General features: G+C 48.2%; 3 protein-coding genes across 3 annotated transcripts; 2 read left to right on the top strand and 1 right to left on the bottom strand.

Annotated features, from left to right (window-relative positions):
* Positions 1–2,422: 2,422 nt before the first annotated feature.
* LOC118476765 (L10-interacting MYB domain-containing protein-like) lies at positions 2,423–12,368 on the bottom strand. Its single transcript, XM_035966433.1, has 3 exons — positions 12,024–12,368; positions 11,598–11,945; positions 2,423–2,632 (listed from the first exon to the last, which is right to left on the bottom strand). Exons 1-3 carry the CDS (start codon positions 12,342–12,344, stop codon positions 2,423–2,425), a joined length of 879 nt encoding a protein of 292 aa, XP_035822326.1. The 5' UTR covers positions 12,345–12,368.
* Positions 12,369–14,320: 1,952 nt separating this feature from the next.
* Positions 14,321–16,751, top strand: LOC100384494 (Aldehyde oxidase GLOX1). Its single transcript, NM_001177021.1, has 3 exons — positions 14,321–14,866; positions 14,986–15,146; positions 15,241–16,751. Exons 1-3 carry the CDS (start codon positions 14,339–14,341, stop codon positions 16,406–16,408), a joined length of 1,857 nt encoding a protein of 618 aa, NP_001170492.1. The 5' UTR covers positions 14,321–14,338; the 3' UTR covers positions 16,409–16,751.
* Positions 16,752–19,718: 2,967 nt separating this feature from the next.
* Positions 19,719–22,198, top strand: LOC100274602 (uncharacterized). Its single transcript, NM_001148954.1, has 9 exons — positions 19,719–20,095; positions 20,240–20,316; positions 20,414–20,642; positions 20,758–20,912; positions 21,036–21,081; positions 21,174–21,265; positions 21,365–21,464; positions 21,568–21,624; positions 21,734–22,198. Exons 1-9 carry the CDS (start codon positions 19,799–19,801, stop codon positions 21,851–21,853), a joined length of 1,173 nt encoding a protein of 390 aa, NP_001142426.1. The 5' UTR covers positions 19,719–19,798; the 3' UTR covers positions 21,854–22,198.
* Positions 22,199–23,062: the final 864 nt, after the last annotated feature.

Genomic DNA, 23,062 nt, shown 5'->3' with positions numbered 1-23,062 from the left:
CAAAGGTTGGTGGTTTGCCTAATGGGACGGAAAGTAAAGGCGTATGTTTAGCAATGCGAGGGTAGCGTAGGGGGATCTTACTAAACTTCTTGCGCTCATGGCGCTTAGAAGTTATGGAGGGTGCGTCAGAGCCGGAGGTGGAAGGTGATGAAGTATCGGTCTCGTAGTAGACCACCTTCCTCATCTTCTTCTTCTTGTCGCCACTCCGATGCGACTTGTGGGAAGGGGCTTTCTTCTCCTTCCCTTTCCCCTTTTTGCGGGACTCTTCTGATGAAGCCTTCCCGTGGCTTGTAGTGGGCTTGTCGCCGGTCTCCATCTCCTTCTTGGCGTGTTCTCCCAACATTACTTCGAGCGGTTAGGCTCTAATGAAGCACCGGGTTCTGATACCAATTAAAAGTCGCCTAGAGGGGGGGTGAATAGGGCGAATCTGAAATTTACAAACTTAATCACAACTACAAGCCGGGCTAGCGTTAGAAATATAATCGAGTCCAAGAGAGAGGGTTCAAAACAAATCGCAAGCGAATAAAGAGTGTGACACGCGGATTTGTTTTACCGAGGTTCGGTTCTTGCAAACCTACTCCCCGTTGAGGTGGTCACAAAGACCGGGTCTCTTTCAACCCTTTCCCTCTCTCAAACGGTCTCTCGGACCGAGTGAGCTTCTCTTCTCAAATCAATTGGGAATCAAACTTCTCGCAAGGACCACCACACAATTGGTGTCTCTTGCCTTGCTTACAAATGAGATGATCGCAAGAAAGAATCAAAGAAGGAAGCAATCCAAGCGCAAGAGCTCGAAAGAACACAAGGAAATCTCTCTCACTTAACACTAAAGCCTTTGTGGAATTTGGAGAGGATTTGATCACTTGGGTGTGTCTAGAATTGAATGCTAGAGCTCTTGTAAGTAGTTGGAAGGTGGAAAACTTGGATGACTTGAATGTGGGGTGGTTGGGGGTATTTATAACCCCAACCACCAAACTAGCCGTTTGGTGGAGGCTGTTGTCGCATGGCGCACCGGACAGTCCGGTGCGCCACCGGACAGTGTCCGGTGCGCCAGCCACGTCACCAGGCCGTTGGGTTCCGACCGTTAGAATTCTGACATGTGGGCCCGCCTGGCTGTCCGGTGGTGCACCGGACAAGTCCTGTAGACTGTCCGGTGTGCCACCCGCGCGTGCTCTGCTCCTCTGCGCGCACTGGCGCGCATTTAATGCGTTGCAGTCGACCGTTGGCGCGAAGTAGTCGTTGCTCCGCTGGCTCACCGGACAGTCCGGTGTGCACCGGACATATCCGGTGAAATATAGCGGAGCGGAAATCCGAAGCTGGCGAGTTCAGAGTCGCTCTCCTCTGGGGCACCGGACACTGTCCGGTGGTGCACCGGACAGTCCGGTGAATTATAGCGAAGCGCCTCTGAAAATTCCCGAAGGTGCGAAGTTTGGCTTGAAGTCCCCTGGTGCACCGGACACTGTCCAGTGGTGCACCGGACACTGTCCGGTGTCGCACCGGACAGTCCGGTGCGCCAGACCAGGGTGCCTTCGGTTATCCCTTGCTCTCTTTGATTGAACCCTTTTCTTGGTCTTTTTATTGGCTTAGTGTGAACCTTTGGCACCTGTATAACTTATAGACTAGAGCAAACTAGTTAGTCCAATTATTTGTGTTGGGCAATTCAACCACCAAAATCAATTAGGAAAATAGGTGTAAGCCTAATTCCCTTTCAGACATCTTATACAGTGCATTCAGTACTTCACTATACTTGCGACTAATAGTTTCCAAGGAGTGACCAAACTTATTCCTTATCTGCCTAAATGATTGTGGACCCCCGCATGCCCACAAGAAAATGCCTAGAGCTTCCATAGTACTGACACCCCGGCTTGGAAGCAGACCATAATTTTCCACCAACGTATCATGCAAACGTCTAAAAACAGTACGTCGCATGCGAAACATGTCGAAGCAGTCGTTACTATTCTCCAAAGTTCTCTCAACCCATTGAATACCAGTTTCAACCATAGTTCTTCTAGGAACCTCACTCAAAGGCATGCCCCAAATGTCAACAGCATATAGAGCAACAAGTAATTCTGCATCTCTGTCATCCATGTCATGATCATATGTGTGTGCAGCAGGGTCACACATCTGCATGCACACAAACAACTGCCACATATTCATATATAAGCACAGTACACAAGACAATATTCATGTATCATAGGTCACACAAAGTACACAGATTGACATTGTTCACAAACATATAACTCTGATTATTCAAATACATGTTCAACTCGAATAATTGCAAAATTGTTCGAAAGGAAAATTGAACCGTACGAAATGTTTATTTTGTAACAAGACAGGACTCACAATAGTGACACGATAAGACTCATAAAAGTGACACGACTAACATAATAGTGAACATCAGCCTGTGTTGTCGGACGAACACCAGCTAAGTGGATTTTTTAAGTTCCATCTCGAAAGCACGGCGCAGCCAAGCGTTCCTCCCTTCTTTTGTCTTCAGTGATGCAAATACATCTCTATACTTTTTCTCAATCAACAGATGAGTGGCAAAAAAATGTAAGTCGCTGCCTTCTGGTGAACCATCATCGATGACTTGTTGCAATTGGGCAATAACCTCAACACGAACAGGTGAGAGCACCTAGAGGGGGGGGGGGTGAATAGGTGATCCTGTGAAACTTAAAAACTTAAGCCACAAAACTTTGATTAAGTGTTAGCACAGTTAATGCCAAGTGGCTAGAGCGAAGATCTTGCACAATACGATAACCACAAAGAGTTTAACACAGAGAAGACACAGTGATTTATCCCGTGGTTCGGCCAAGTACAAAACTTGCCTACTCCACGTTGTGGCGTCCCAACGGACGAGAGTTGCACTCAACTCCTCTCAAGTGATCCAATGATCAACTTGAATACCACAATGTTATGCTTTTCTCTTCTTATCGCGTTTGCGAGGAATCTCCACAACTTGGAGTCTCTCACCCTTACACTTGAAGTTCACAAAGAAGCACGGAGTAAGGGAGAGAAGCAACACACACGAATCCACAACAAAATGCGCACACACACGGCCAAGAATCGAGCTCAAAAGACTATCTCAAAGTTCTCACTAGAACGGAGCTCGAATCACTGAGAATGACAAACGAATGCGCAAAGACTGAGTGTGGATGATCAAGAATGCTCTTGGGTTGCTTGGTGGTCTCCTCCATGCGCCTAGGGGTTCCTTTTATAGCCCCAAGGCAGCTAGGAGCCGTTGAGAGCAAATCTGGAAGGCTGATCTTGCCTTCTGTCGTCGGGTGCACCGGACAGTCCGGTGCACACCAGACACTGTCCGGTGCCCGATTTCCTTCATGAAATAGCACTGCCGACCGTTGCAGATCTGGGAGCCGTTGGAGCACCGGACATGTCCGGTGCACACCGGACAGTCCGGTGCCCCCTTCCGACCGTTGGCCAGGCCACGTGTCGTGCGCAGATTCCGCGGCCGACCGTTGGCTCTGCCAACCGTTGGCTCACCGGACAGTCCGGTGCACACCGGACAGTCCGATGAATTTTAGTCGTACGCCGTCGGCGAATTCCCGAGAGCGGCCAGTTTACGCCGAGTCAGCCTGGCGCACCGGACACTGTCCGGTGCACCACCGGACAGTCCGGTGTGCCAGACCGAGCTGAGTCTTGGCTGTACACAGCCAAGTCTTTTGCACCTGTTTTCTTTTCTTCTTCTCTCTGTTTCTAACACTTAGACAAGTATATTAGTACACAAAACCAATGTACTAAGGCTTAGACACATACCTTTACTTGTGATTTACACTTTGTTCATCCATGGGCATAGATTCACATTTAAGCACTTGTGTTTGCACTCAATCACCAAAATACTTAGAAATGGCCCAAAGGCACATTTCCCTTTCAATCTCCCCCTTTTTGGTGATTTATGCCAACACAACATAAAGCAACTAGAACAAGTGCAAAATCACTTCAAATAAAAATAAATTTGAGTTTTATTCAATTTTGGCATATATGGATCATCCTTTGCCACCACTTGGTTTGTTTTTGCAAATCAAACTCAATTCTCTATCTCTAAGTCAAACACATATGTTGAAGCATAAAGAGAGTCATTCCAAAAGAGATTGATCAAAGATTTCAAAAACTCCCCCTTTTTCCCATGATCACTACTTCTCCCCACAAGAAGCTAACTTTTGACATAAGAGACAATGAAAGAGTTTTGACAAACCAAAAGCTCTACTCTACTATTTTCAAATCTCTCAAGTGGTAGCTGATCCATTTTTTTACTTTGGCCTTTATTTTCTCCCCCTTTGGCATCAAGCACCAAAATGGGATCAATCGTGGCCCTTTAACCCCATTGCTTCACCAAAATCTTCAATTAAGAGCAAATGGCAATAAGAGTTCATGAGATGAACTTGGAATGAGTTACCCTCTCATCGGAGTGCAGTGGAAGTCTTTCATGGTCCAAGTCCACCTTTTTCCTTTCAATTCTCCTTCGAGACTAAATCAAGCAGACTCAAGCATATGGTTAGTCTCAAAGGGTCAAGTTGTAACACATCTCCCCCTAAACATGTGCATCACTTTGCAACGGACTTGTGAGGTCCAGGGAGTGTTTGTACAACTTGAGCACCACAGTAAGCAACAAAATGCAGAATGAACATGATTAAAGGCATAAATACATGTATGCTATAATTCAATCCAAGTTCCGCGAATCTAAGACATTTAGCTCACTACGCAGCCTGCAAAAGGTCTTCTCATCTAGAGGCTTGGTAAAGATATCGGCTAGCTGGTTCTTGGTGCTAACATGAAACACTTCGATATCTCCCTTTTGCTGGTGGTCTCTCAAAAAGTGATGTCGGATGTCTATGTGCTTTGTGCGGCTGTGCTCAACAGGATTTTCCGCCATGCGGATATCACTCTCATTATCACATAGGAGTGGGACTTTGCTCAGATTGCAGCCAAAGTCCCTGAGGGTTTGCCTCATCCAAAGTAGTTGCGCGCAACACTGTCCTGCGGCAACATACTCGGCCTCAGCGGTGGATAGGGCAACGGAGGTTTGTTTCTTAGAGTTCCATGACACCAGGGACCTTCCTAAGAATTGGCACGTCCCCGATGTACTCTTCCTATTGACCTTACATCCAGCATAGTCGGAGTCTGAATATCCAATTAGGTCAAAGGTAGACCCCTTTGGATACCAGAGCCCGAAGCAAGGCGTAGCAACTAAATATCTAAGGATTCGCTTCACTGCCACTAAGTGACACTCCTTAGGATCGGATTGAAATCTAGCACACATGCATACGCTAAGCATAATATCCGGTCTACTAGCACATAAGTAAAGTAATGACCCTATCATTGACCGGTATGCTTTTTGATCAACGGACTTACCTCCTTTGTTGAGGTCGGTGTGTCCGTCGGTCCCCATCGGAGTCTTTGCGGGCTTGGCGTCTTTCATCCCAAACCGCTTCAGCAGGTCTTGCGTGTACTTCGTTTGGGAGATGAAGGTGCCGTCCTTGAGTTGCTTCACTTGGAACCCAAGGAAGTAGTTCAACTCGCCCATCATTGACATCTCGAATTTTTGCGTCATCACCCTGCTAAACTCTTCACAAGACTTTTTATTAGTAGAACCAAATATTATGTCATCGACATAAATTTGGCACACAAACAAATCACCATCACAAGTCTTAGTAAAAAGAGTTGGATCGGCTTTCCCAACCTCGAAAGCATTAGTAATTAAGAAATCTCTAAGGCATTCATACCATGCTCTTGGGGCTTGCTTAAGTCCATATAGCGCCTTAGAGAGCTTACACACGTGGTTGGGGTACCGTTCATCCTCGAAGCCAGGGGGTTGCTCCACGTACACCTCCTTCTTTATTGGCCCGTTGAGGAAAGCGCTCTTCACATCCATTTGGTATAACCTGAAAGAATGGTGAGCGGCATATGCTAGCAAGATACGAAGTGATTCTAGTCTAGCCACAGGAGCAAATGTCTCCTCAAAGTCCAAACCTGCGACTTGGGCATAACCTTTTGCCACAAGTCGAGCCTTGTTCCTCGTCACCACTCCGTGCTCGTCTTGTTTGTTGCGGAACACCCACTTGGTTCCTACAACATTTTGCTTAGGACGAGGCACCAGCGTCCAAACTTCATTCCTTTTGAAGTTGTTGAGCTTCTCTTGCATGGCCAACACCCAGTCCGGATCTAGCAAGGCCTCTTCTACCCTGAAAGGCTCAATAGAAGAGACAAAAGAGTAATGTTCACAAAAATTAACTAATCGAGACCGAGTAGTTACTCCCTTGCTAATGTCACCCAGAATTTGGTCGACGGGATGATCCCTTTGAATCATCGCTCGAACTTGGGTTGGAGGTGCCGGTTCCGCTTCTTCCTCCATCACATGATCATCTTGTGCTCCCCCTTGATCACACGCCTCCTGTTGATGAACCTGTTCATCGTCTTGAGTTGGGGAATGCACCATAGTTGAGGATGAAGGTTGATCTCGTTCAACTTGTTCCTGTGGCCGAACTTCTCCAATCGCCATGGTTCGTATAGCGGTCGTCGGAACATCTTCTTCTTCTACATCATCACAATCAACAACTTGCTCTCTTGGAGAGCCATTAGTCTCATCAAATACAACGTCGCTAGAGACTTCAACCAAACCCGATGATTTGTTGAAGACTCTATACGCCTTTGTATTTGAGTCATAACCTAACAAAAACCCTTCTACAGCTTTGGGAGCAAATTTAGAATTTCTACCTTTCTTCACTAGAATGTAGCACTTGCTCCCAAATACACGAAAGTAAGATACATTGGGTTTGTTATCGGTTAGTAGCTCATACGACGTCTTCTTGAGGAGGCGATGAAGGTAGACCCTGTTGATGGTGTGGCAAGCCGTGTTCACGGCTTCCGTCCAAAAGCACTCAGGGGTCTTGAACTCTCCTAGCATCGTCCTCGCCATATCGATGAGCGTCCTGTTCTTCCTCTCTACCACACCATTTTGCTGTGGTGTGTAGGGAGCGGAGAACTCGTGCTTGATCCCTTCCTCCTCAAGGAACTCCTCCACTTGAAGGTTCTTGAACTCGGACCCGTTGTCGCTCCTTATCTTCTTCACTTTGAGCTCAAGCTCATTTTGAGCTCTCCTGAGGAAGCGCTTGAGGGTCCCTTGGGTTTCAGACTTTTCCTGCAAAAAGAACACCCAAGTGAAGCGGGAAAAGTCATCAACAATAACTAGACCATACTTACTTCCTCCTATGCTCAGATAGGCGACGGGTCCGAAGAGGTCCATATGCAGCAACTCCAGAGGTCTTGAAGTGGTCATCACATTCTTGCTGTGATGTGCTCCTCCTACTTGTTTACCTGCTTGACAAGCTGCACAAGGTCTATCTTTTTCGAATTGCACGTTAGTCAAACCTATCACGTGTTCTCCCTTTAGAAGCTTGTGAAGGTTCTTCATCCCCACATGTGCTAAGCGGCGATGCCACAGCCAGCCCATGCTAGTCTTAGCTATTAAGCATGCATCTAGACCGGCCTCTTCTTTTGCAAAATCAACTAAGTAAAGTTTGCCGTCTAATACACCCTTAAAAGCTAGTGAACCATCACTTCTTCTAAAGACAGACACATCTACATTTGTAAATAGACAGTTATATCCCATATTGCATAATTGACTAACCGATAGCAAATTATATCCAAGAGACTCTACTAAAAACACATTAGAGATAGAGTGCTCATTAGAAATTGCAATTTTACCTAACCCTTTTACCTTGCCTTGATTCCCATCACCGAATATAATTGAATCTTGGGAATCCTTATTCTTGATGTAGGAGGTGAACATCTTCTTCTCCCCCGTCATATGGTTTGTGCATCCGCTGTCGATAATCCAGCTTGAACCTCCGGATGCATAAACCTGCAAGGCAAATTTAGGCTTGGGACTTAGGTACCCAACTCATGTTGGGTCCTACAAGGTTAGTGCAAATATCCTTAGGGACCCAAATGCAAGTTTTGTCTCCCTTGCATTTTGCCCCTAACTTCCTAGCAACAATTTTCCTATCCTTTCTACAAATAGCAAAGGAAGCATTCAAAGCATGATATATTGTAAAAGGTTCATTAACTCTCCTAGGAACATTAACAACATTTCTCCTAGGCATATTGTGAACAACATTTCTCCTACCAACATTTCTATCATGCACATAGAAAGAACTAGAAGCAACCATGTCATGTGAATCAAAATCATCATAAGCATTATAACTCCTATCATGATACATAAAAGCATGGTTCCTTTTAGTACTACTAGCCATAGGGGCCTTCCCTTTCTCCTTGGCGGGAATGGGAGCCTTATGGCTTGTTAAGTTCTTGGCTTCTCTCTTGAAGCCAAGTCCATCCTTATTTGAGGGGTGTCTACCAATTGTGTAGGCATCCCTTGCAAATTTTAGTTTATCGAAATCATTCTTGCTAGTCTTAAGTTGAGCATTAAGACTAGTCAATTCATCATTAAGCTTGGAGATTGAAACTAGGTGTTCACTACAAGCATCAATGTCAAAATCTTTACACCTAGTACAAATTGCAACATGTTCTACACAAGAATTGGATTTATTTGCTACTTCTAATTTAGCATTTAAATCATTGTTGGCACCTTTTAAAGTAGAAATGGTTTCATGACAAGTAGATAGTTCAAAAGAAAGCATTTCATTTCTTTTAACTTCTAAAGCATAGGATTTTTGTGCTTCTATAAATTTGTCATGTTCTTCATACAATAAATCCTCTTGTTTCTCTAAGAGTCTATCCTTCTCATTCAAGGCATCAATCAATTCATTGATTTTATCAATCTTATTTCTATCCAATCCCTTGAACAGGCTAGAGTAATCTATTTCCTCATTGCTAGACTCATCATCACTAGAAGAAACATAAGTGGTGTCTCGAGTACTCACCTTCTTCTCCCTTGCCATAAGGCATGTGTGACGCTCGTTGGGGAAGAGAGTTGATTTGTTGAAGGCGGTGGCGGCAAGTCCTTCATTGTCGGAGTCGGAGGAGGAGCAATCCGAAACCCACTCCTTTCCGATATGTGCTTCGCCCTTGGCCTTCTTGTAATGCTTCTTCTTCTCCCTTTTGTCCCCTTTTTCCTGGTCACTTTCATTATCAGGACAGTTAGCAATGAAATGACCAATCTTACCACATTTGAAGCACGAGCGCTTCTCCTTTGTCTTGGTCTTGCTTGGCTGTCCCTTGCGACCTTTAAGCGCCATCTTGAAGCGCTTAATGATGAGGGCCATCTCCTCATTATTTAGCCCGGCCGCCTCAACTTGTGCCACCTTGCTTGGTAGCGCCTCCTTGCTCCTCGTTGCCTTAAGAGCAATGGGTTGAGGCTCATGAATAGGACCGTTCAACGCGTCGTCCACGTATCTTGCCTCCTTGATCATCATTCGCCCGCTTACAAACTTCCCAAGAACTTCTTCGGGCGACATTTTGGTGTACCTGGGATTTTCACGAATATTATTCACCAAATGAGGATCAAGAATGGTAAAGGACCTTAGTAATAGTCGGATGACGTCATGGTCCGTCCATCGCGTGCTTCCATAGCTCCTTATTTTGTTGATAAGGGTCTTGAGCCGGTTGTATGTTTGGGTTGGCTCCTCGCCCCTTATCATCGCAAATCTTCCAAGCTCGCCCTCCACCAACTCCATTTTAGTGAGCATGGTGATGTCGTTCCCCTCGTGAGAAATCTTGAGGGTGTCCCATATCTGCTTGGCATTGTCCAAGCCGCTCACCTTATTGTACTCGTCCCTGCACAAAGAGGCTAGCAACACAGTAGTAGCTTGTGCATTTTTATGAATCTGTTCATTAATAAACATAGGGCTATCTGAGCTATCAAATTCCATTCCATTCTCTACAATCTCCCATATGCTTGGATGGAGAGAGAATAAGTGACTACACATTTTGTGACTCCAAAATCCGTAGTCTTCCCCATCGAAGTGTGGAGGTTTACCAAGAGGAATGGAAAGCAAATGCGAATTCGAACTATGTGGAATACGAGAATAATCAAATGAAAAGTTCGAATTGACCGTCTTCCTGTAGTCGTTGTCGTCGTCCTTTTGGGAAGAAGAGGATTCGTCGCTGTCGTAGTAGACGATCTCCTTGATGCGCCTTGTCTTCTTCTTCTTCCCATCTTTGCGCTTGTGGCTTGAGCCCAAGTCGGTAGACTTGTCATTCTTCGGCTCGTTGAAGATAGACTCCTTCTCGTTGTTGTCGACCACCATCCCCTTTCCCTTAGGATCCATCTCTTCGGGCGATTAGTCCCTTCTTGAAGAGAACGGCTCCGATACCAATTGAGAGCACCTAGAGGGGGGGGGGTGAATAGGTGATCCTGTGAAACTTAAAAACTTAAGCCACAAAACTTTGATTAAGTGTTAGCACAGTTAATGCCAAGTGGCTAGAGCGAAGATCTTGCACAATACGATAACCACAAAGAGTTTAACACAGAGAAGACACAGTGATTTATCCCGTGGTTCGGCCAAGTACAAAACTTGCCTACTCCACGTTGTGGCGTCCCAACGGACGAGAGTTGCACTCAACTCCTCTCAAGTGATCCAATGATCAACTTGAATACCACAGTGTTATGCTTTTCTCTTCTTATCGCGTTTGCGAGGAATCTCCACAACTTGGAGTCTCTCACCCTTACACTTGAAGTTCACAAAGAAGCACGGAGTAAGGGAGAGAAGCAACACACACGAATCCACAACAAAATGCGCACACACACGGCCAAGAATCGAGCTCAAAAGACTATCTCAAAGTTCTCACTAGAACGGAGCTCGAATCACTGAGAATGACAAACGAATGCGCAAAGACTGAGTGTGGATGATCAAGAATGCTCTTGGGTTGCTTGGTGGTCTCCTCCATGCGCCTAGGGGTTCCTTTTATAGCCCCAAGGCAGCTAGGAGCCGTTGAGAGCAAATCTGGAAGGCTGATCTTGCCTTCTGTCGTCGGGTGCACCGGACAGTCCGGTGCACACCGGACACTGTCCGGTGCCCGATTTCCTTCCTGAAATAGCACTGCCGACCGTTGCAGATCTGGGAGCCGTTGGAGCACCGGACATGTCCGGTGCACACCGGACAGTCCGGTGCCCCCTTCCGACCGTTGGCCAGGCCACGTGTCGTGCGCAGATTCCGCGGCCGACCGTTGGCTCTGCCAACCGTTGGCTCACCGGACAGTCCGGTGCACACCGGACAGTCCGGTGCACACCGGACAGTCCGGTGCACACCGGACAGTCCGGTGAATTTTAGCCGTACGCCGTCGGCGAATTCCCGAGAGCGGCCAGTTTACGCCGAGTCAGCCTGGCGCACCGGACACTGTCCGGTGCACCACCGGACAGTCCGGTGTGCCAGACCGAGCTGAGTCTTGGCTGTACACAGCCAAGTCTTTTGCACCTGTTTTCTTTTCTTCTTCTCTCTGTTTCTAACACTTAGACAAGTATATTAGTACACAAAACCAATGTACTAAGGCTTAGACACATACCTTTACTTGTGATTTACACTTTGTTCATCCATGGGCATAGATTCACATTTAAGCACTTGTGTTTGCACTCAATCACCAAAATACTTAGAAATGGCCCAAAGGCACATTTCCCTTTCAACAGGGTCGGTCTCAGCAGAGGTGATGGACTTGTTAGTGTTCATTGAACGGGACTCAAAAGCCTCCACTAGACGTTTCATGTACTCTTCTCTGGTATCTTTTTTCTTCTTTGGTTTAGGAGAATCATGACGCACCTTACGCTTCCCAGTCGCATTTGAGCATGGGTCAGGTGTGCTGTTTTCACCTCCACCTAAAGTGGCTTCGACATGATCATCAGATGATGAATTTGCATCCTCGACGCCAGGAACAAGGGTTCTTTCATTTGTGCAGACAATGGGTCCAAACATAATCTTTAGCTCGTCCTCATTCTCTAGGGGGGCTGTTTTGAACATTATACACCCTGGCATTGCCTGCAGCAACATGGTATTTCCTACTTTGAGATGGCCAATACTAATGTGAAACTAAAAAATAAAAAAAAGTCTACTTACTTCATTTTTCTTAGCCCACCACTCATCTGGAGCACTGATTGAACCAGTATGAGGGTCTCGACCAAGACCTGTAGCCCTTTCATTAAGAGTTTTCCACTGGGTGAACATTCTCTTTAAGGAGTCCCGCCTATTCTTCATTTGATCCCTGGTGTAAGTGCGACCTGTGCGTTCCTTAAACTTCCTTATGAGGTTAGCATACCCTTCGGCATTTAGAAATTGTTGTGGCCTGTTCCGTGCATTGACCTCTTCTACACAAATTTCTGTGTAAATTTTTGTTGCTCTACTATCCCACTTTGCAATGACTTTGCCAGACTTGTCCATCTAGTGCAAAACAAGTGTACACGATTGAAAATACATATTGAAGTGCACTTACTAAGCAAACAAAGTGAACACTTAACTGACCATATAATAACATAAGGTACTACCATAAGGAGTCACATTCGGTTTGACATAATTACATATAAAGACTTAAGGAAGTCATGTGCTGGTAGACACAAAAGCACCGGGAACACTTTACAAGTGCGCAGTAAGCAAAAGGCTGATCTATCCCTGTTACCCTAACACCTGTCAGGTAGGTTCAGCATGTTCTAACTTAAACCTCATTGTCACTAAACGAAAGCATCTGATCGGAGTCATATTCAACACCCCAGAAGTTTTCGAAGTGCTCCGCAAAGTCCCAGTCTGGAGTAAGGTCGTCGTCAGCAGGGGGTGGTGAGGACAAGGTAGAAGGTTCGTAGCTGCTGTCACCCGGGTTGTTTACGTTGTTCACGATGTCCAAATTCTCTTGCAACACCAGAGAGTCTTGCTCCAGCATGCAAGCTATGTCCTCCAATGCTACACGAAGTTTTGTAGCGTCAAATGAGGTCAACCCGCGTCCAGGACGGATTGTTTCCCTCGCTACCGAAAATATCTTGTCCGCAATCTCTTGCATCCTTCCAATTGCCTTGTCGGCTATGGAGTCTGCTGAATCCATCTGATGTGGATTTATTAGGTCGTTAGTATACCAGACATGGGGACTATCTACACAAATTTGGCGTACTTACATGTCCAGTGCCTAGGCTGCTAACAAAGGAGGGTACAAGTACCACAAATTACTAGTATCGTCTGCACTAATAACAGTACGAACTCACTATGAATGGATTAACCAAAAACCGTGAACATATTTGCAACTGGATCTTCGAATACATACACAGCATTGTAAAGCAGTAAAAGGGATTAAAAAATGATGTGAACATCACCTTCGTAGGAGTGGAGCTTCTGATGCAACAGAGACAAACACCTAACTCCCCGAGATCTGAACATCAAATATCAGAGGATATTCGTTACTAAGCAGTTGACAAATTGTCTTCATTATAGGGGGAAGTATTAACCACAGACGTCGATGCAACCTAAACCCTAATCAGTACATGGGGAATACCGGATCCGTAACAGCACATCGGGGAGGAGACAGTGTAAACATGGAAGTTACGAATGTACCTGCGAATACGACGAGTTGTGATACGGGAGGAGTCCAACCTTGCAGACGAACTGGCGGCGGCGCGGGCAAAACCCTAGCGACGTCAACGACCAGGGAGGTTTGCGAAACGAGGCAGCCGGGGACGAGCGGATACGGAACGGAATGGAGGAATGTACTTGAGAAGCGAATGCCGCGGATGACAGAGGGGAGTGTGGTCGAGGTCCCCGACCCGATGCGGCGGAGGAGGAGGCGGCGGCGGAGGCAGAGAGCTGAGGCTTGCAGAGGACGCGTCGGTCGGGCAGTGGTGGAAACCCTCGCGAATAGCCCGGCTTCCAGCGGACGCGTGGGTCGGGCGGCTTTTGGTTTCCTGAACGCGGGCGGCTTCTGTGGGAAGCGCGACCGCCAGAAGCTGGCCCAGAAGCTAGGCGTTTGGCCGCGGCTTCAGCTTCTGGAGGCCAGAATCCGCCCAGAATCCCAACCAAACAGGGGCGTTGTAACTTTGTAAGTAAAGAAAATCAGTTTTCTTTTCTCATGTTTGGTTTGGAGTAAGTTTGCATCTTTTTTTTTTGGAGTTGATCTTAGGCCCATAACTGCACTGTCGCAGGAATGAATGGTGGACAAGAGAAGCTTTGTTTCCTGCTGGTCGCGGAAACCACAAAATGCTGTTAGCTATATTTGAACGACGACCGTTACTCATGCTTCTCCGTACCCAAACAAGCACACGCCCACCATACAATTACAAGGTCACGATGGACAATGGCGAGCATGCAACGGGGGTCCTCCTCCGGCTTGTAGCTTATAGGAGACCGGCCGGGGACCAGGGAAACCACTTGGGGCAGCCTCGAGGTTCTCTCCGACAATGGGTCCTCTCCTCCGCGCCGCCGCGCTCTCCGTCGCGCTCCTCGCCCTCGCCGCCGTGGGCGAGGCGCACAGCGCCACCGAATTCCTCAACATCTTCAAGCCGCGGAACGAGCACGACTACTTCCACAACGCGAACCAGGAGGAGGATGTGATGCCCCGGGCCAGCGACCAGCAGAACCTCATAACGGCGCCGGTGACCAAGAGCGGCCTCATGAAGGTGCCGCCCCGGTCCGCGCCCACCGCGGTTGCGCAGGACACGGTGGTGCTCCCCGTGGACAACGCCGCGGGGTTCCCCGGCGCTTGGTCCATCATCAGCGAGAACGCGGGCGTGTCCGCGATGCACCTGGTGATCATGCGGAGCGACAAGGCCATCATGTTCGACACGGTCACCACGGGGCCGTCGCTGCTGCGGCTGCCCAAGGGGAACTGCCGCCTCGATCTCCGCAGCAAGCAGGTCGGCGCCAAGGACTGCGCCGCGCACGCCGTCGAGTTTGATTACGCGACAGGCGGTGTCAGGGCCCTCAAGGTTCGTGTCGTGGCGTGCCTTACGCTTCTTCCTTTTTCCGTCGGTTTGCATGGTTCTTCTTCCAAGGACAAAAGTCACGCACGTACGAGCCGCGACCGCGACGGCCGTTCTGCATGCAGGTCTTGACGGACGTGTGGTGCTCGTCGGGCGCGCTCGACGCCGAGGGCAACCTGGTGCAGACCGGCGGCTACTTCGAAGGGGAGAAGGTTGTGAGGTACCTGAGCCCATGCGGCAACTGCGACTGGAGGGAGTTCCCAGGGAGCCTGGCCGAAGGAAGATGGTGCATACCATGTCACAACACAACAGTCATCTCATCCACCGATTTATACAGATTTAATTACACAGTGGCATGTCTTCCACGCATGCATGCGCAGGTACGGGACGCAGCAGCTGCTTCCGGACGGCCGCTCCATCGTGCTCGGTGGCCGGCGTGCGTTCAGCTACGAATTCGTTCCGGCGGAAGGGCAGTCGAATGCCCAAGCCATTCCCCTCCAGATACTCCGTGACACCACCGACGACGTGGAGAACAACCTGTACCCGTTCGTCCACCTCCTTCCCGACGGGACTCTGTTCATCTTCGCCAACGACCGCTCCATCCTGTTCGACCCCAGGAACGGCCAGGTCGTCCGCGAGTTCCCCGTCCTCCCAGGCGGGGGGCGGAACTACCCTGCCTCCGGCATGTCGGCGCTCCTGCCCCTCGACCTCCGCCGCGGCGACGTCCTCAGTCCCGAGGTCATCGTCTGCGGCGGCTCCCCCAAGAACGCCTTCACGCTCGGCGAGTCCAACACGTTCCCGCCCGCCCTCAAGGACTGCGCGCGCATCAACCCCTTGAAGCCCGACGCTCGGTGGGCGCTGGACCAGATGCCCGTGGCCCGCACCATGGGCGACCTGCTGATCCTGCCCACCGGCGACCTGCTCATTCTGAACGGCGCGGCCAAGGGCTGCTCCGGCTGGGGCTTCGGGCGGCAGCCCGTGCTGAGCCCGCTCCTGTACTCTCCGCGCCAGGCGCGGGGCTCGCGGTTCCGGGCGCTGGCGCCGACCACCATCCCGCGCATGTACCACGCCACCAGCGCGGTGCTGCCCGACGCCACCGTGCTCGTGGCCGGCAGCAACACCAACTCGGCCTACAACTTCAGCGGCGTCGACTTCCAGACCGAGGTGCGCGTCGAGCGCTTCACCCCGCCGTACCTCGCCCCGGAGCGCGCGGCCAACCGCCCCGCGATCGACGTGGCCACCGTCCCCGGGGACGGCATGGCGTACGGGGCCAAGTTCACGTTCCAGTTCTCGACGCCCGTGCAGGCCGTGGCCGAGCCCGACCTAAAGGTGACCATGTACGCGCCACCGTTCACGACGCACGGCTACTCCATGAACCAGCGGCTGCTGGTGCTGTCCGTCACCGCGTTCGCGGCCAACGGGCAGAGGTACACGATAACGGTCGACGCTCCGGGAAAGCCTGAGCTCGCGCCGCCGGGATACTACCTGTTGTACGTCATAGCGAAAGGCGTGCCGAGCAAGGCCGCGTGGGTGAAGGTACACAAATGAGAACGAAGGCGGCTCGGAGACGAATGCCAGTCGCGTTTGGCACGACAATACACAAGTGTCCACCGGAGTAGCTGGACCTCTCACAACCGCACGGTAGGAGGACGTGCGGCGGTGGCTGCGCCTGTGCATCGGATTTCGTTTGTTTTCTCCATGAATTTTGCATCGCGTGTTAGTGCTCCCTAATATTTGGGGCAAAACATATGTTTAGTAGAGGGATATGGGTCGACTCAGATTAAGTAATTAGCGAGCCAAATGTGGTATCGTCGTCCGGTTATTGATAATGTATCTGCTGTGGTATAAATGTATCTGCTGTTGGTATATATACATTATGAAATCACATTTTAATTTTCTATGTAGAGACCGACGGGCCATTTTATCCTCTTGTACATCACATGTGTGAAATGAAAGTGTGGGATCTAATTGAGGGTCTGTTCGTTTTAATTCAATTCAGGGCTTGTTCGTTTTACTCTCAATACACGTGGATTATGTGAGATTGAGTGGGTTTGAATTTCAAACAAGTTAAAATCTTTCATAATTTTTTCCAATCTCATCCAATCCACATGAGATAGGAATAACCGAACAAGGCCTCACGTGAATTGGAGGGGATTGGATGATTTTAAATCCCAAACAAGTTAAAATCTCTCCTAATCAATCTCATTCACATCCAATCCATATGGGATGGAAATAACCGAACATGCCCTGAATGTAATTACCCGTGCATTGCATAAGGATATGGTGTTAAACCTACAAACTTGACACAAATGATGAATTATGTTGGACGATTCCACAGATGGAGTTCGGTTATTAGACATTTGTGTGCTCTTCTTCCCAAATGAGGCCATCTTCTTCGTGTTAGGAGAATAGAGTTTGAGGGTGGGGAGTTCCCGAGATAGATAGATTATCTAGGAAGGTTATAACTTGGATTTGATGGCAGCGCTTCTAACATTGTAGTCATTAGTATGGTTGAGGCCATGGCCATAGCTCAATGGTGATGGTGCCATTGGAGGCTAAGGAAGGGATAGCATGCTTTGATTGAGTCAAGATAGGCAATGAATAGGAAACATGAAGATCAAAGAATAGAAAGAGTAGAGCTTGGCTAGACTAGACTTGTTGCACCCTCTATAACTCCCTCCCTTAAAACTAGCCAACACCTTGGTATTCCCTACCACTTCAAGTAGAAAGTTTGGAAACATTCCCATATCACCCATTAACTCAACACCTCTAGGTTTGGAATCCATCCTTCAATCACTATAAAAATGTGGCAATGATAGTCACAAAGGTGTAGTGACAATTTTTTGGGAGTAAAATGCATCAACGGTCCTCAAACTTAGCATGTTGTGTCACTTAGGCCCTGAACTTAGAAAGCCAGGAAAATGGGTCCTTGAACTTAGGCAACCTGTGCAAAATCGTCCAAAGTGTTGGGGCCTAATTGACATAGCATGCCAAGTTTAAGGACCGTTGGTGCATTTTACTCATTTTTGGCGGTGTGACCATTATACCTTGCGAAGTATTTGAAAAGAGTGTAATCAAAGAAAATTTCTAGAATGGGTTTCTAATGACACTTGAAGTACCTGCCAAAACCAATGAGAGGATCAACCATCAGAGAACTTCCCTTTTGTGTTAGTAATGAGAACTTTTTGTGTTACTCATGAGAAACTTGCATGCAATATGTTGGTGTATTATTGGGCAGTATCACTTGATTGTTATGTACCTAAAAACTTTGAAGCTCTGTCCATTTTAATTAAAAGGCAAAACTCTTGGCACTTGCATTGTACACATAATCGTAACATAAATCATCAAAGAATAACTAGTCTTTTTTCTCTTCAACTCGGCATCATGCTTGACCTTCGTCGACACCTTAAGCCGAAGCTGTCGTCCTTCGGTCGTAGCTTCGGCATTCGTTGTTATCGCTCTCAGATAATGTCTTCGTCTCGAGGACCTTCTGCAGGGAAGAAGATCCTTAACATCACTTTACCAATGATATCTTCGTCTTGAAGACTTTCAGCGAAGAAGAAGACCGCCCAACAGTAGCCCCTTCGCGGTGCTAGATCATTTTTTTATAACGAGCTCGATCCGCAAGAGTTTTGTTGGGTACATATGGGCTCTCCAAAGCCAAGAGAAGAGTGTCAATGCTGAAGGGTTTTGTTGGGTGCACGAACTCCATTATCAGACGAAGGGTAGAGCTGATGGACTGCACAAGAACTGTTCTATCAACTATATATCTACACGATGCTAAAGATAATACAAAGCTTGTTTAATATGAGCTTTTAGAATTATTAAATATTTAAATAGACCAATCCTATGAAATACCAACAGTTATGGTTTAACTTGATGATCACGCTCAACCTAATATCTTTACAGAACTTAATTTAATTGTCCTGTGTAATCTAAAAACGTCCATACTAAAAAAAAAAGAATCGTCTGTCTTCCCGCAAACTTTTAAAGGGCATTTGATTTGAGCATTTTTGTATCTTAAATGCTCATGCACGAGCATATATAGACGTCTTTTGCAGTCCTAGATATCCATACTTGCTTGACGCCCTAAATAGACATCCTCCTCTAGACATAATCTGCAATCAAAGGGTGGATATCGGTTTCCTCTAAATGGAACAACATTTCATTTAAGAACAAGTGCCGCGCGCCCGTGTAGTCGAACGCTATTTGTTTTCTTCGCTCGTGGTGCATGGTAACGAGGGAGGGAGGGAGGGAGGGGAGGGAGGGATGGATGGATCCATCCATTCCACTCCCCAACTCCCGTATGGAGGTTGGTTTACCTAATGCTCTGGCGTCGCGCACCTAAATCTCCGCCCTGCGGCACCACCGATTCCGGTCAGTCAAAGCGGCCATCTTTGAGACGCACAAGCATGTGGGATCAGTGAGCTACCACGGCACCAACTGCTCCTCCAGTACGTCCCGGCCCTCAGTTCACTCCATGCATCGATCTCGTGCTGTGCTAGTACGCCGCCTGATTACTGTACTCATGCTGCGTCAGACAGCTTAAGACCCTTAATTCCGGTGGTATTAGTGATCACCGTGATGTTCTTTACGCGGCCGGGTCATGTTACCGTGACGTATACAGTACGTACGTGAGACACGATGCCGTCGTCGTCTGGACTCTGGAGTGGAGGCACCGCACGACTGCACCTGCTGCACGAGTCAAAACGAACACGGTGGCGAACAGTGACAGTTTCGTCCCCTGATTAGCAGCGGTGGAGCAAAGAAACTGTGAATCAGGGAGCCGTTGCCACTGCATTTGTTTTTCCCTCCAATAACCAACCAACCCGACCTACTCCTGCACTTCCTTCCCTAACGCTTCTGGTGAGAAAAAAAGGGAGGGCGCACCACGCGCACGTACTCCCCCCTCTCCCCCCGCGCAGGCGCAGACCGCAGATGCCAAACCCAGCCAATATACAGCGGCCATCGACCGCTCAGTCGCGAGAGGTACCGGCCGGCGCACGCAACACTGCGATCCGCACCCCCCACTTCGATCGGTTACCAAGGAGGCGAGGTGCCTGTGCGAGAGGAAGGAGGACGATGCAGGAGGCGGCGACGTCGTCGTCTCCGCTGCCGTCGCTGAGCAACGGCTACCAGCCGCTCCCGCCGCTGTACCTGGGGTTCCTGGCCATATGGGCGGCGTCTGGCTTCTCCTGGGCCTTCACCACGTGGAGGAACCGCCATTACCACCAGGTACTTTCCTTTCCTTCCTCACGTCGTGATGCTCAACGTGTTCTCCATCTCTGTTTCGTTTGTTGGAACGTCGTCTGTCGATCTAAGTTCTCAGGACGACGTTCACGTAATCTTGCTGCTCCCTTTGTGCGCACGCGCATGCAGGCGAACAACCTGCAGTGGATCCTGTCCCTGGTGCCGCTGATCAAGGCGCTCCAGATGGCGCTCTCGTTCCTGTTCTGGTGAGCACTCGCTGCTCTGACGCCCTCGCGCGCGCCTCTAGCTCAGTTTCAGACCCTTTAATTCCGCAAAACCGTGATGCCCCGCCGCCCCGCCCAGGTACTCGTGCGTGCAGCTCCAGACGTGCTCGCTGTGGATGTCGTTCGGCGCGTACGTGGCGGGGGTCCTCTTCCAGACGGCCTCCTTCGTCTGCTTCGTGCTCATCTCCCACGGCTACTGCATCGTGTGCGAGCGCCTCTCCATCCGGGAGAGGCGCACCACGGCCGCTCTCGGCTGCCTCCTGTACCTCAGCCTCATCGGCTACAAGGCTGCGGTTCCCTATTTCACAGTAAGCCCCGGCCCCGGCCCTCACTACTGGACAGGACACATGCATGCGTATCGCAATTCGCAACGAGCTTGCCTCTCATAATGGGGATTGATGTGCCGTGGCTTGGTGTGTGCAGGCCATTCTTCTCGTCAACTACTTCGCGTCGTTCTACGTCATATTCCGGCGCACGTCCCAGAACCTTGTGGCTCTACAGGAGCAGCTCAGTCTCGTAGAAGAGGAAGGCATCCATTCGTTGCATGGCGCGCTCAACACAAAGTATACCATGTTCAAGTAAGCCCTTCTCTTCTTCCCAACTGCTGCTGCACTACTCCTGCTTTGCCTTCTTGGAAATATATTGCTGTGTCCGTAAGCTCTCCCGCCCTCTCTCTCTTGTTTTTTCCTGCCTTCCTTCAGGAGGTTTCAGGGAACGATGCAGGTGGCCGCAGTGGCATTCATCATGGTACGTACGAGACTTAGCACACAGGCAGCAGCAGCGTTCTATATCTCAGTTGCTTGCTTCTGAGTTCTGACACACTGTACTGTGGGTTTCAGGTATACATGAGGGCTGACGACACGCCAGATAACTACTGGTTTCGCGTGCTAGTGCGCGAGTGGGTACAGTTCTGCATCTTCATGTACATTGGGTGAGTCGAGATCATACGCTGGCAGTAAGCAGAACAACCATCTGCCTGTGTGTTCAAAACCGGGATGTGAGCTCAGCTTTGCTCCCTTCTCTTTTCCAGGTGGAACTTCCGGATCCCTGAGGCGTCACTCCATCTGCCTGCCATGCCCCTTGTGAAGTCAGCATGGGAGATCACCATGCCTCCGCCTATTTACAGCGTGGTAAAGTTTCCTAGCCTCTCTCGCGCAGCAGCAGCAGCAGCAGCCTGCGCATGGAAGACTGAAACGTCTCACACTATTGTTCTTTCCTGACGAAACAAAACAGGAGATGGACGCAGCCGATTTCAAGGGTCTAGTCTCGGATCAGTGGCATGTTGGAGTGGTGGGCACTCTCGAAAACATGCAATTGTTCATGTGGTTAATTATTATGTATATATATATGATTGCGTATCTATCTGATGCCTCCTTGCTTTTTTTTTTTTTTTTTGCAGAGGACGACTGAAGAGTCAGGCTGTTCTGCACAACAACCGCTACTGGTGCTGGTTCAGAACCCAACCCAACGACGGCTTGTCCTTCCGGTACAAGTTTCAGTTAGGCACAACCAGGTATAAAGTTCGTGAAACCGGGTTGCTGAAGATTGCCGTCGACCAACTGACGCGCGCGCTACAAAGCTGGCGCAAAATATAGCTCAGTTGACGGAGAAATACTTCTTGCGAAAGAATCGACAATGTCCATGGACGTACGAACAGTCAGACACTCACAGCTTCAGCAATGAACGAACCACCTTTCGGCATCTTTTAGACCTTTTGTTTTCCTCCTTGGAAGAAATACTGAAAAGGTGTATAGATATAGAAATGGAAAAAATGGTTTGTAGCTAGATTGGATTGAAAAACAATCTTATTTGCCAGACAATTAGTGGAAACAAGATCAACCGGAAGGTTGATGTTCCTGGATTGACGCGATGGATTAACTGTTGATTATGCTCGTTTGGGTGTGTGGGGAAATTGATCCCGACAGGGAAGATCAGACACGTGGAGGTCTGGTCTTTCCGTATGGAGTGTCAATGCATGTCATACTCGTCACTCTCACGAAGTTTTTTGGTTTTTTATCTGAGGCCTAGTTTAGTTTCTTTAGTCCAAGGACTAAAGTTTAGACCCCGTTTAGTTTGGAGTGACTAAAGTTTAGTCACTTTTAGTACCTAAAGAAGCAAATATGATAACTAAAAGGGACTAAGAGCATCTCCAAAAGACTAGCTAAATAGCTTGTCAAGCTAAATTTTAGCTACTTAATAGCAAAATGGCTCTCCAACAGGCTAGCCATTTAACTTGACAAGCTATCCGGTTCTCTAAATTGACTCCCTCACTAGCCAAATTTGGCTAGCAAATCTCGCTAGCCAAGCTAACTTGCATGTTGGAGAGTCTGTTGTAATGAGATATTATATGTAGAGTTTAATTTTTATAGAGTGACAAATAAAGAGTCAAATAGAGAGTAAAAAATAAAGAGTCTTTTGGAGATGCTCTAAAGTAGTATTTTTACCTTATTTGCCCTCTCCACTTTCTTCTTATAGCAAACATCTATTAATTAATAGGGATAAAACAGTCATTATTCACAACAATTAATGCTCTTTAGTCCGGTTTAGTTATTGGAAACAAATGGGGTACTTTAGCGACTAAACTTTAGTCACTAAAATTTTGTTTAGTGACTAAAGGAACCAAACAGGGCCTTAGTTAAGAGACTAAAGTTTAATCCCTAACATGTTTGGTTATAGGGACTAAAACTATTCAAAACGTATTAAATGAATCATAAGAAGACTAAAATAC

The sequence above is a fragment of the Zea mays genome, chromosome 3 (genome assembly GCF_902167145.1).
Source record: "Zea mays cultivar B73 chromosome 3, Zm-B73-REFERENCE-NAM-5.0, whole genome shotgun sequence".
Lineage (NCBI taxonomy): Eukaryota > Viridiplantae > Streptophyta > Magnoliopsida > Poales > Poaceae > Zea > Zea mays.
Note: the sequence above shows the minus strand (reverse complement) of the source record. Positions and strands in the feature narration are given on the sequence as shown.